The sequence below is a fragment of the Rhinoderma darwinii genome, chromosome 9 (genome assembly GCF_050947455.1).
Source record: "Rhinoderma darwinii isolate aRhiDar2 chromosome 9, aRhiDar2.hap1, whole genome shotgun sequence".
Taxonomy (NCBI): domain Eukaryota; kingdom Metazoa; phylum Chordata; class Amphibia; order Anura; family Rhinodermatidae; genus Rhinoderma; species Rhinoderma darwinii.
In genome coordinates, this window is record NC_134695.1 from 12334580 (window position 1) to 12348352 (window position 13773).

Genomic DNA, 13773 nt, shown 5'->3' on the forward strand with positions numbered 1-13773 from the left:
CACCTCTTGACTTATCAATGTTACGTACTTCTCCTCACAGTGGTTTTAATATTATGGCTGAACGGTGAAAGGTCCGGACAGTGCCCATATGAAGTGTAACACAGTGCCCACTTGAATATTGTTACACAGTTCCCATATGAACAGTGGCACACATTGTCCATATTGGCAGTGCCATACAACAATCCCCCGTTTCCCTTACTGCTGTCAATCCAACACAGAAGTATTGACAACTAGAAATACGCTGATTGGTGCCACACAGGCAGTGCCGGCTGATAAGCGCCACACATTTCTCATTTGGTTTGTGAACACAGTACCTATTTGGATAGGGCCATACCATATGCCCCATATAGCAACCCCAAACAGTGTCCCAATGGCGGCCGTTTAACTTACAGAACCTCACTGCCACATCTGAAGGTGCAGGCCATGGACGTGTTTTGGTCTGGGGCTTAAGTGGCCTGTGGTGTGATGAAGACGTTATTGCACCGCCTGAAAACGTGGGCAGCAAATAAGTCGGCTAGTCACATGTCAAAAAGGTTTCCTTGTACCTGCCAATCAACGATTATCTAGTTGTGTAAACTGCTGTGATTGATTGACAGCAGGAAGGGAACTAGGGGGGGGGGGATTCGACGAAAAACTGGTTCTGATTTTCACAACTGGTTTGGGAAAACTGGGCTGAACTGGCTGTATCCAATCACTAGTCAACACTGTATGACATGAGCTCAGAAAAAAAAAATGATTTAGTTCACACGTAGCGGATTTGCTATGGAAAATTCCTGCAACAAATGCGCAGGGAAACCTATAGCGGCAAATTCATACTAAGATTTTGGTGCGGATTTCCTTGTGAAAAACAGCCGGGTGTCTAAAAAACACCAAATGACTATAGTAACCTTCCCTGGCACTCCAGTGGCAATGCTACCCTGGTCCCCCACTGATCTCTGTACACCCGGCCTCCAGTAATGACGTGTCGTCACATGTGATCGCTGCAGCCTGTGATTGGCTGCAGTGGTTAGGAGGCTGCAGTGGTTAGGAGACCAGCACGGGACCAGGTAAGCGTTGCAAAGGTAGCACCAGAGAAGGTGAGAAAGGAAGTTTTTTTGTAAACTTTGAAGCTGTTGTACATCACCTGTGTACAACTCTATAGCCATCTTATAGCAACCAATCAGAAATTCTTTCATTCTCTAACCTGTTGTAGGAAAATAAAAGCTGAACTCTGATTGGTTGCTATATGTCTACGCTGCTTTTTATACATTAGCTCTGTCTTTACGAACATATCCTCCCAGGGGCGATCAATTATCTGTAGTGTCATATGTTATGGCACTAGGTTATTTATTTGAGCAATGTCTGTGAGTTAATTGTCTCTTACCACGTGATAAATGTCTGTTTTTTCTGTGTCATTTTGTTGCATGACATTTTTCTCTTTAGAAAAAACCTGTTTAGCTTTAAAGCAGCAATAGCAGCTCTGAAAATGTAGGGACATTTTTACTAAATTATAGCGCCAAACTGATTAAATATAATCCCGTGTAGGTGACCACAAAGGGTTAAATAATCAGCACAGCGCGCAGCTCCGCCCAGAGGCTGGATCGGCCGGACGTCACGCACAACGGAGGCGGAGCTTCTGTGTTTCGTCCCCGCCCCTGCCATGTGATTGTCTTGTGTCCTGTGGACTGCAAGGATGGAGCGGCAGGCAGGTACGTCCGGTATGATGGGGATAGTCTGTAATGTAATGGAGAGCGCACCAGTCACGTAGGTATGCAGGCACCGATAACTTTATAGGAATTTGTGTTCAATTGAAACGGAGTTCTATTTTTTGCAGTAGGGATTACTGAGCCCCAGCTGCCTAATACTCTATAGTGTCCCCGTGTAGACGACATCTTCTTGTGTTGCAGTAGTGTAGGAGCTCCTGTACGTGGGGTGGCGGCTCGTGTACATGGTGAAGTCACATGCACCAACCTTGTATGTGCACGCTACATGTCTATATCACAGACCTATACGCACTTCTCGTACCCCGTATGGTGCCTCCGTGATGAACGGTATTCTCTACTTCAAGGTTTGGCAACTTTCTGGGCATGCCAGCTATAGTGAAGTTACAACTTCCAGCATACCCTGACAGACGAGGACTTTATTATTCCAGCCAAAGGCTGCCAGGGCATCAAGGGCATAGCTAAAGGCTCATGGGCCTGGGTGCAAGAATTCAGCTTGGGCCCCCCTCCCCAACACCACCATCACCAGACCCCTGCGCGCGCCTACGCCCAGCTGACTTGCCCAACAGCCCCCATAGTATAATGCCCCCACACCGTATAATGCTACCATAGCTGCCCCCACACAGTATAATGCCCCCATAACTGCCCCATATGGTTTAATGCCCCCCATATCTGCGACATACTGTATAATGCTCCCCATATCAGCCCCCACACTGCTCCCCATACAGTACAATAGCCCCCATACAGTATAATTCCTCCATATCAGCCCCCCATGCAGTATAATGTTCCCTTCTTATCAGCCCACATTCAGTATAATACCCCCCACCATATCCGTCCCACATTCAGTATAATAGAAAAATAACATAATTACTTACCAATCCCCGTTCCCACGCCGGGTGGAGGATCCTTCTCCGGTGTGCGCTATGAGTGACTTGGCGCAGACATGCGCGATGATGTAGCAACATCATCGCAGCTGCCTGCGTCGAGCCGCTTGGGGCACAGTGAATGCTGGAGCAAGGAGCCGTCAGCTCCTTGCTCCAGCATTGAATGGAACCGGGACCTTGGTGAGTGACTCGCGACCCCCTGGAGGTCTTCACGCGACCCACAGTTTGTATTGTCTTGTGCAGTTTGCGGTGGAGAGAGGAGGAGGGGCTGTAATTTAACGGGCTCCCCTTCCACCACAAACACAGAGCGCACAATACAATAGACTCTGCAGCTCACCTGGAGACCTCCGCACCGACTCTTCCACGCTGGCTGGAACGCCCCTCACGTGACGTCACGGTCACATGGTACCCTAAATGTACCATGTGACCGTAACCAGGAAGTGATGGCTTCACGACACAGAAAATTTGTTTAATCGGCATGCTGTATGGCAACGGGGGACCCGCGACCCCTATAGCTACGCCACTGCAGGGCATGCTGGGAATTGTAGTTTCACAACAGCAGACATGACTGATACTGCTGATCCCCGCTCTACTAGAATTATCGTCTGTAGCAAGGCAGGTGACGGAACATAACTTGGAAGGGCGCTTTCTTACGGATCCAAAAAACACGGTTTTGGAATATGGGGCTTTGTGTCTGGGCTGGTGCTTAGATGGTAATTCGGCCGGTGCAGCCATCGAGACATCATTGATCGGCGCTCGTTTCTTCCTGTCACACGGAGCTATGTATGGGGACGAGCGGTCGATACACCGATCGTTCGCCCCCATACATTATTATGTCTGCCGACCGATAATATTTCACTTTTTTTTTTAAAACTATCCGACCAGCAGAGCAGATGATCGAACGTTTTCCCGTTCATCTGCTGATGGCTGCCCTTTTTCCACAGGGCAATTATCAGCAACGAGCGTTATATGAACGTTTGTCTGCCCGACAGTCGCCCAGTGTAAATGAGCCTTTAGACCCAGCCTAATACTAAAAGCTCCATCTCTGATTTGCTTTGCAGGAATTTCTTGCAGAATACTGAAAGGGATTTTCTCACAAATGACCTTTAGATAGCTAATAAATGTATGATTGCTGGGGGCCCCACCAATCACTGGAACGGGAGTCCTGAGCCATGACCGCAGTAAGGAAAATTTTGAATGGAGTGGTAGTTGAGCATTCTATTTAATGTATATTGGACTGACTGAGATCGCCAGCGATCATATATTTATCACCTATTTTGTGGGTAGATGATAAATGTAATTCTGTAGATATTCCGCAGAGTATTACAGTAGCAGTAAGGTGGATAAGATTTGAACAAATCTCGTCCAGAAGCTACTGAAAAAATCAGCAGAAAAGAAATACAGAAATTCACCTGTGGTCCAATTTAATTTGTCTTGTGAAAATGCTGCATAATTTATGCTGGACATCGGCACCCGTTCATTCACTAGGTTTAGCGCTAAATGTGTACATAGGGCTGAAGTAGCCCCACCGAGGCCAAAAGAATGTCATTTGGGCCTCCGACTTGCTAGTATACATGAGTATACTTTTTTAATTTTTTTGGGAGGATGGAATAACAGTAGACCACGCTATTGCATACAATGGAATCCCATAAAATAACTTTTTTTGCGTGCCATACATATTTTTTTTTTCAACAATGAAGCCTATGGGTGATGTATTTTTGGGTACATACGACTTTTTAATCACTTATTTTATTTGGTGACCAAATTTATATGGTGGCCAAAAATGTGAAAATGTTTTTCTTTTTTTTAACTTTATTTTATTTTTGTATATGGTTTTCTAAAAAAAAAAATTAAATCCCCCTAGGGAATTGAACAAGTGATCGTTTGATCGCTGGTATGATATACTACAATACTAATGTATTTTAACTCTTACTGGCAGGGCTTAGGAGGAGCACAAAGATGGTATACCTTCGTTAGGCCCTCAGGCTGCCATGACAACCATCAGCACCCAGTGATCACGTCACAGGGGGAGTGGCAGATGATGAAGGGGCCCCCCTCATTCTATTGGCTTAGATGCGTTTGCTATTCACTGTGGCATCTAAGTGGTTAAACATCTAGGATCGGAGTTATCGCCATACTTTCCCTTCCCGGCCATGATGTACAGTTGCGTCAAATGTCAGGATGGGGGTAACGTATACGTCATGTGCTTTTTAATAGTTTTTGATGACGTATCCCGTTTACTGATGCCATTATAGGCTATGGTGACGGATGTATATGTCAAACGTAGTGCAAAAGACGTAATGTGCAGGGGGCCTTAGCTGAAAGCACATGTTTTATATGGCTGCACTGAAGACTGATTCTTCTTTCCTCACTTGCATATGCCATCATCAGGACTGCACAGTGTCAATTATACAACTTTATTAGCATTTAAAGGGAGTTTCCCATCAGTGACATCTATGAAATATTAACAGGATATGTCAGATAGATATGGGTCCCAGAGAACTCTCTAGAACTGGGCCCCTTGTACTCCCGCTGACGCTTGTGATTTCCGACCATGTAAGATGAAAACAGCGTAGCTTGCTGAGCTACACTGTTTCCGTAACTGCCATTCACTTCTTTGGGACTTTCGGAAACAGCGTAGCTTCGCGAGTTACGCTGTTTCAGTAACTCCACATGTAATCAAGTGGCCAGGAGAGCACAGAAAGCTAGAACGGGGTTTAGGGGGCCCTGTTCTAGAGATAGGTGCGGGTCCCAGAGGTAGGACCCGCATCTATCTGACTTTTATGACATATCTTGTGGATATGTCCTTCATAGAAAAAAAAACCTATAAATGCCGCGCTCACTATTGACCGCGGCATTTAACTAGTTAAAGGGGTTTGCCATAAAACCGATTTATCCCCTATCCACAGGATAGGGGCTACATGTGGGATCGCTGGGGGTCTGACCGCTGGGACCTCCAGCGTTAAGGAGAACAGGGGACCGAAAGTCACCCAAAGCGCTACATGAGAAGCCTGGACTTCCGGGTTCTGTGTCTGGCTTATTTGTTCCGCAGCTCAATGGAGAGCTGCTCACCCATACGCAGAAGAATACCATTCATCTCTATGGAACTGCTGGACACAGAACGCGGAAGTCAAGGCTTCTCATGCAGCGCTCTCAGTGACTTTTGGTACCTGTTCTCCTTATCGCTGGGGGTCGAACCCCCAGCGATCACACGTGTGTCCCTATTCACAGATAGGGGATACATGTGTTTTATGGCACAACACTTTTAAACGGTCAGAAATGGCGAAATTGCTGTTCCTGGCCGTTAGAGCAGCGTGTTCGCTGTAAAACACAGCAGACACCTGCAGTGTATGGAGCGGGCTCAGCGCGTGAGCCCGCTCCATACGTCTTCCCCCACCCCCCCTGCTCCATGATGTGCCGACACGTCATGGGTCGGGAAGGGGTTAAGTAATGAAGCGGTCAGGGGGCCCGGCGATGCCGGGTCACTTGACTGTGGACTATAAGAACGTTTGCTAAAAACTGCGTCTTATAGTCTGAAAAATACGCCAAGTAGTCTGGACTCCAGGGTGATACTAAAGTATTAGGTCTGTATGGGTTTTTATCCTCCTAGATGTAAAAGCGAATGTTTGTATTCAGCGACAGGAAGCAGAGATCTTATAAATGGTCAGGAATTAAAACACATAGGGGCAGATTTACCATTCAAATTGCGCCAGAACTCTGGAGTACATGCTGTTCGCCACATTTATTAACTGTTTTAGATATTTTCTAAAAGTTCTGAGTGTGGGTAGCAGAGCTGAGTGTGGGTAGCAGAGCTGAGTGTGGGTAGCAGAGCTGAGTGTGGGTAGCAGAGCTGAGTGTGGGTAGCAGAGCTGAGTGTGGGTAGCGTCAAATACACGCAGTGTGAACCTGTCAACTGAAAAGTCATTCACTTCACTTTCATCAGTGTTTCAGCTGTTTTTCAAGCCGTAAACGTCCCGAAAAACGGCTGGAAAATCGGAAGCAGAACGCCTACAAACATCTGCCATTTTCCAAAAACGGCACGTAAAAAGACGCCCGCCAAAAAGAAGTGCATGTCACTTAGGACATTTTTGGAGCCATTTTTTATTGACGCTATAGAAAAACAGCTCCAAAAACGGCCATAAAAAACGCCGCCAAAAACACGGGTTTGATTAAAAAATGGCTGAAAATCAGGAGCTGTTTTCCCTTGGTTTAGTAAGCGTGTGAACATACCCTTAGCCTTTTGGTGTGTCCTATAACTTCTGCCAGCTGCATTTGTACAATCACACCCAAAATGGCAGCCGAACACTGCTTAGCAATTTGAAGACACCTTTTCCTGGCTTGTAGGAGGGGGGTGAGATTCCCTCCCACATTTCCGGAAGCTGTGAGTCAGGCTGCTTTGCCTTATTCACCTTTCTGTAATTCTGGGAAGTGCTTCCTCTGGTGGCCAACATAGGAAAACCATGTAAAATTATTATTTAATTTTTAATACTTTCCACCATATGGAGGAAAAAAAAATACAGCAAAAAACGTAAAAATATAATAGAAATAAGTAACTTACTTAAAAAAAAAAAAAAAAAGGTTTAATTCGAGACACATTACCTTTAAATGTGCCACTGTGCGCAAAAATTGTGACGCTGTTTTGCTGCAAAAACTGGCGTAAAATAAGCCAATGAAGAGGTGGCATGAGGAAGAGAAAAATGTCATGTCTAGCTAAATGCACCAAATTTATAATACTGCTTGCACCACTTTGCTAAATATGGCGCATCTTCTAATTGCCTTGTCTATGTTTACACTGTCTAAAACTCAGTGTTAAGACCTGTTCACTTCCATCGCAGATCCGGCTGAAATATCGGCAACAATAACGCAGCATGCTGCTCTATTATTTTTTCCAGTAAAACCATGGGCGCCACGACGGAACCTATTACAGCCAATCGTTTCCGTCCGCTTCTAGTATTTTTGTCGTTCTGCTCCTTGGATGGACCAGAACAAAATAGTTACTAGTTAACATCCCCCATATGTCTACTTTATGTTTGCATCATTTTTTTTCACGTACTTTTATTTTTCTATGACATCACAAGGCTTAGAACTTTAGCAGTAATTTCTCATATTTTCAATAATATTTCAAAAGGCTATTTTTTCAGGGACCAGTTCAGTTCTGAAGTGGCTTTGAGGGCCTTATATATTAGAAAGTCCCCATAAATCACCCCATTTTGAAAACTGTACCCCTCAATGTATTCAAAACCACATTCAGAAAATATTTTAACCCTTTAGGCGTTTCACAGGAATTAAGGCAAAGTAGAGGTGAAATTTACAAATGTCATTTTTTTTGCCGAAATTCATTTGTAATAAAAAAAAATCTGTAACACAGAAGGTTTTATCAGGGAAACGCAACTCAATATTTATTGCCCAGATTCTGCAGATTTTAAAAATATCCAACATGTGGCCCTAGTGTCCTAATGGACTGAAATACCGGCCTCAGAAGCAAAGGAGCAGCTAGTGGATTTTGGGGCCTCCTTTTTATAGGAATATATTTTAGGCACCATGTCAGGTTTGAGGAGGTCTTGTGGTACCTAAACAGCCGAAACCCCCCCCCAAAGTGACCCCATTTTGGAAACTACACCCCTCAAGGCATTTTTCTAGGGGTATAGTTAGCATATTGACCCCACAGTTTTTTTTTTGCAGAATTTAGTGGAATTAGTCTGTGAAGATGAAAATCACCTATTTTTCTGTGGAAACATAGAATTTTTTCATTTTTACAAGGAATAAAGGAGAAAAACCACCCCAAAATTTGTAAAGCAATTTCTCCCGATTACGGCAATACCCCATATGTGGTCGTAAACTGATGTTTGGACCCACAGCAGGGCTCAGAAGGGAGGGAGCGCCTTTTGGATTTTGGAGCGCAGATTTTGCTGGATTGGTTTTCAGTGCCATGTCGGGTTTGCAACGCCCCGGAGGGACCAAAACAGTGGAAACCCGCCAAAAGTGACCCCATTTTGGAATCTACACCCCTCAAGGAATTTTTCTAGTGGTATAGTGAGCATTTTGGCCCCTCAGGATCTTTTTTAGAGTTAGGGTGACCAAAAAACAGCGATTTTGGCGCTTTAAATTCTTTATTTATTACAGCATTCACTGTGCGCAATAAATTACGTTTTAATTTATTCTGCCGGTCGGTACGATTACGCCGATACCATATGTGTATAGTTTTTTTTAAGTTTTGCAGCGTTTGCACAATAAAATTAAGTTTCTATAAAATTATTTATTTTCTGGGACACGCTATTCTGAGCCATAACTTTTTTATTTTTTCGTCAAAAAAGCTGTGGGAGGTCTTGTTTTTTGCGGGACGGGTTGTAGTTTTTATTGGTACCATTTTGGGGTAAATGCGACTTTTTGATCACTTTTTATTCTATATCTTGGGAGGGGTGGTGACCAAAAAATAGCGATGCTGACAGTTTTCCGTTTATTTTGTTTGCGGCGTTCACCGTGCGGAAAAATTAACATTATAGTTTCATAGATTGGGTCGTTACGAACGCGGCGATACCAAATATGTGTACTTTTTTTTTAACGTTTTCATTTTTTTCCCTATAATAAATGACTTATTATAGGAAAACAAAACCTTTTATTTTTACACTTTTATAAAACATTTTTATTAACTTTTCTTTAACTTTTTACACTTTCTTTTTTTGACCTGCAGCTCTGATCGCTGCTAGAATACATTACACTACCTAGGTAGTGTAACGTATTCCAACTGTCAGTGTGACGTCACAGTCACTCTGACAGTTGGTCTACGAGGATCAGCAGAGGCTAATCCTCATAGGCTGACATACATGGCAGACCTGGGGGCCGTTGTCTGGCCCCCGGGTGCCATCAGAAGCCCCCACGATTGCATGGGGGCTGCTGATGCGCTACAAACCCGCTACATGCGGAGATCGCAATCGAGCCCCGCATGTAACGGGTTAATTGCCAAAATCAGCGGCGATGAGCCGCTGATCGGCAACACTGGAGAGTGTCAGCTGTCGGGGACAGCTGATCTCCAAGTTCCCGATGCACACTGTCGCCGATAGTGTGCATCGGGAACGGCACAGTGACTTTCTGTCACTCTGACAGGAAGCCTATCAGGACCAGCCGAAGGTTGGTCCTGATGGGCTTCCGTCCATGGCAGACCCGGAAGCCATTGTTTGGCTTCCGTTTGCCATACTAACTATCGGCAGACCCCGCGATTTCGGACGGGGGTCTGCCGATATGTTAGAAACCCCTAAAATTCGGCGATTGCACCCGATCGCCGAATTTAAGGGGTTAATGCGCCGAAATCAGCGGCAAAGGACCGCTGGCCGGCAAGAGGGGAGTGTCAGCTGACCTCCTGGTTCCTGGTGCACACTGTCGCCGACAGTGTGCACCGGGATTAACTCAGTAACTGTACGTCCTCGTGCGGGAAGTAACTTCCCGCAACGACGGACAGTTACGTCCTGGTGCGGATAGGGGTTAAGGTCCGAGCCATTTATTTATTTATTTTTTTTCGTTTTTCACTTCCCGCCTTCCAAGAGCCATATCGTCTTTTTTTTTTCTGTCAATAGAGCGGTGTGAGGGCTTAAATTTTGCGGGAGAAGTTTTAGATTCTATTGGTAGCATTTAAAGTACAATATAATGTACTTGGAAGCTGAAAAAAAAATATTTGCGAGCTGAAATTGGAAAAAAACGGCGATTCCTCCATTATTTTTTGGGTTTGGTTTTTACGTCTTTTGCCGTGTGGTAAAAACATCAACTTAACTTTATTCTGTGGCTCAATACGATTACGGTGATATCAAATCTATATATAGATTTTTTTTATTTTTATTTTTATTTATTTTTTTTATATTTTACTACTTTAAAAAAACAAAACTATTTGTTAAAAAAAAAATAATAATTGTTTTGTTTCACCACATTCTGAGAACCATAACTTTTTAATTTTTCCGTGCATTGAATGGTGTGAGGGCTTATGTTTTGCGGAACGAACTGAATTTTTTGGCACCATTTGTTGGTGCATATGACTTTTTGATCACTTTTTATTTAATTTTTTTTGACCAAAAAACAGTTTTTTGTTTTTTTTACTTTTGAAATTTTTTTTTTGCACTACTAAAAGCTTTAAATCACTTCTTTTTACACATTTTATTAGTCCCCCGCCCCCCCCAGGGGACTTGAACCAACGATCGTCAGATCGCTGGTACAATATACTGCAATACTAACATATTGCAATATATCGTCATTTTTACAGGCATCTGTTAAGAGGCAGAGTGAAGGCAGCCCTGGGGGCCTTTATAAGGCTCCTGGGCTGCAATAACAGCCATAGTCACCCCCAAACTCGTTGCGTGGGGGGGCGGGGTGGGCGATGAGCTGTCGGAGGGGGCCGCTCCCCTCTTTTCAACGCCTCAGATTCTTCGGTCGCGATTGACTACAGCATTTGAGGAGTCAAATAGCCAGGAACAGCACGATCGCTGCTCCTGGCAGTTAGTCCTGGATGTCGGCTGTAAAACACAGCCGACACCCGCAGCATATGGAGCGCGTGAGCGCTCTCCAAACATCACCCCCGCACCATGACGTACCGGTGCATCCTAGTGCGCCAAGGGGTTAATTGTTGCATTCAGCAGACTGTCCTTTTTATTTATTTTTGGATTTATTTGTACTTCAGGTTAGATTCCATGTTTGTAGGCTTAATATATTGCATAAATGCATGAGAAATGGCATTATATACAAGATATTCCATTCTTATGAAATGTGACTTTTCTCTTTCTATCCTCCTGCAGCTCAACAGCAAGTTGTAATCCTTAATAATGGGGTGACCATGCCCCTGATTGGCCTGGGCACATTTCGCTTGAAGGGACTAGAAAATGTAATCCAGGCTGTAGATGCTGCATTAGACTGTGGGTACCGCTCATTTGACACAGCCTCAGTCTATCGTAATGAGGGTGATCTTGGCCAAGCCTTGCGCCAGCTGTTGCCTAAATATGGCTTAAGTCGCTCTGATATCTTCATTACAAGCAAGTTATCACCTGCGGATGTAGGCACAGGAGCCCGTGATGCTTGCTTGAAGAGCTTGGCAGAATTGGAATTGGATTACTTGGATCTCTATCTGATTCACTGGCCAGGGAAGCAGGGTTGGCGAAGTGATGATGCCAATAACCGAGCAGCTAGAGAAGAAAGCTGGAAAGCCTTGGAGGACCTGTATCAGACTGGCAATATTAAAGCACTAGGTGTGTCTAACTATACAGAGGCTCACCTAGCACAGCTGTTAGGGTCATGCAGTGTGCCACCTGCTGTGTTGCAGGTAGAATGCCATCCACGGCTCCCACAAACTGCTCTTCTCAGTTGGTGTAAACAAAACGGTGTTCACCTGCAAGCTTACTCTTCCCTGGGCTGTGGAGATCTACTGGGAAATGTGGAAGTATGCAAAGTGGCAAAGATACATGGGCGCACTCCTTCCCAGGTGTTACTAAAGTGGGCACTACAGCAAGGTGTTGGGGTTATCCCTAAAGCTTCTGCATCACAGAGAATAAGAGAGAATATTAATGTATGGGACTTTGAGCTAGGTAATGAAGAAGCTGGACTGCTAAAAGGTGACGGCACTGAGAAAAGATACTGCTGGGATCCTACAGGAGTGGCATAGCATCTTCTATACTGTAATCCACTTACTTTCTTAGGAGTCGTTTAAATGACTGTTTTTGATATGGTGTTTTTTTATTTTCACAAAAACTTGAACTGATCCGAGGAGAGAGGAGTAGGAAGTCCTCAGTTGGGCTCCTTTTTCATGAATTACAGCATCAATGCGGCGTGGCATGGAGGCGATCCGCCTGTAGCACTGCTTAGGTGTTATGGAAGCCCAGGTTGCTTCAGCTCGCCTGCATTGTTGGGTCTGATGTCTCATCTTCCTCTTGACAATACCCCATAGATTCTCTGGGGTTTAGTTCAGGCGAGTTTGCTGGCCAATCAAGCGCAGTGTTACTGTGGTTATTAAACCAGGTATTGGTCCTTTTGGCAGTGTGGGCAGGTGCCAAGTCCTGCTGGAAAGTGAAATCAGCATCTCCATGAAGCTTGTCAGCAGAGGGAAGCATGAAGTGCTCTAAAATTTCCTGGTGGACGCTGCGGTGACTCTGGACTTGATATAACACAGTGGACCAACACCAGCAGATGACATGTCCCCCCAAACCGTCACTGACTGTGGAAACTTCACACTGGACCGCAAGCAACTTGGATTGATGCCTCTCCACTCTTCCTCCAGACTCTGGGACCTTGACATCCAAATGAAATGCAAAATTTACTTTGAATTTCCCACAGTCAGTGATGAAGCAACCTGGGCTTCTATAACACCTCAGCAGTGCCACAGGCTGATCGCCTCCATGCCACGCCGCATTGATAACCCCTCAGCAGTGCCACAGGCTGATCGCCTCCATGCCACGCCGCATTGATAACCCCTCAGCAGTGCCACAGGCTGATCGCCTCCATGCCACGCCGCATTGATAACCCCTCAGCAGTGCCACAGGCTGGTCGCCTCCATGCCACGCCGCATTGATGCAGTAATTCATGCAAAAGGAGCCCCAACCAAGTATTGAGGGCAGATACTGTACATACTTTTCAGTGGGCCAACATTTCGGTATTAAAAATCAATTTTTGAAATTGGGCTTATATAATATTCTAATTTTCTGAGAGAATACATTTTGGGTTTTCATTAACTGTTACCATAATCATCAACATTAAAATAAAATGCTGGAAATAGATCACTCTGTGTAATGAATTTGAGTTTCACTTTTTGAATTGATCTACTGAAATAAATTAACTTTTTGATATTCTAATTCATTGAGAAGGACTGGTATTTCCATGTAAATGTGCACGAAGGCCTTGTCCACACAGTGGAGATTTAGTTATGTTCTTGATGAAATCATTTGGGTGAGGAGGGGTAAGCTAAAACCAGGACTGAAATACAAGCAGAATTGGCTAAACCCCACCCAAGTCCCTGTAAAATTGCATCATTACTTTTTTTTGCAACTTTTTATTTCCCATGGGTAAACCTTGAAGATGAGATTATAGTGCTGTGGAGCCCTATTATTATTATTATTATATATTTTTTTTAAACTCATCCCTGTGTAGAACCCCCATCATTCCTGTATTACCTCATCATCCACAGGGATGATGGCTATATACGGTGTTTATGGGGGTAATAC

General features: G+C 44.5%; 1 protein-coding gene across 2 annotated transcripts; it reads left to right on the forward strand.

Annotated features, from left to right (window-relative positions):
* Positions 1-1633: 1633 nt before the first annotated feature.
* Positions 1634-13329, forward strand: LOC142660257 (glyoxal reductase-like). 2 transcript variants are annotated; one of them, XM_075836843.1, is made up of 2 exons: positions 1634-1688; positions 11362-13329. In XM_075836843.1, exons 1-2 carry the CDS (start codon positions 1673-1675, stop codon positions 12219-12221), a joined length of 876 nt encoding a protein of 291 aa, XP_075692958.1. In that variant the 5' UTR covers positions 1634-1672; the 3' UTR covers positions 12222-13329. The 2 variants fall into 2 exon arrangements, with proteins under 2 accessions (XP_075692958.1, XP_075692959.1); XM_075836844.1 differs by having other exon boundaries at positions 1664-1747.
* Positions 13330-13773: the final 444 nt, after the last annotated feature.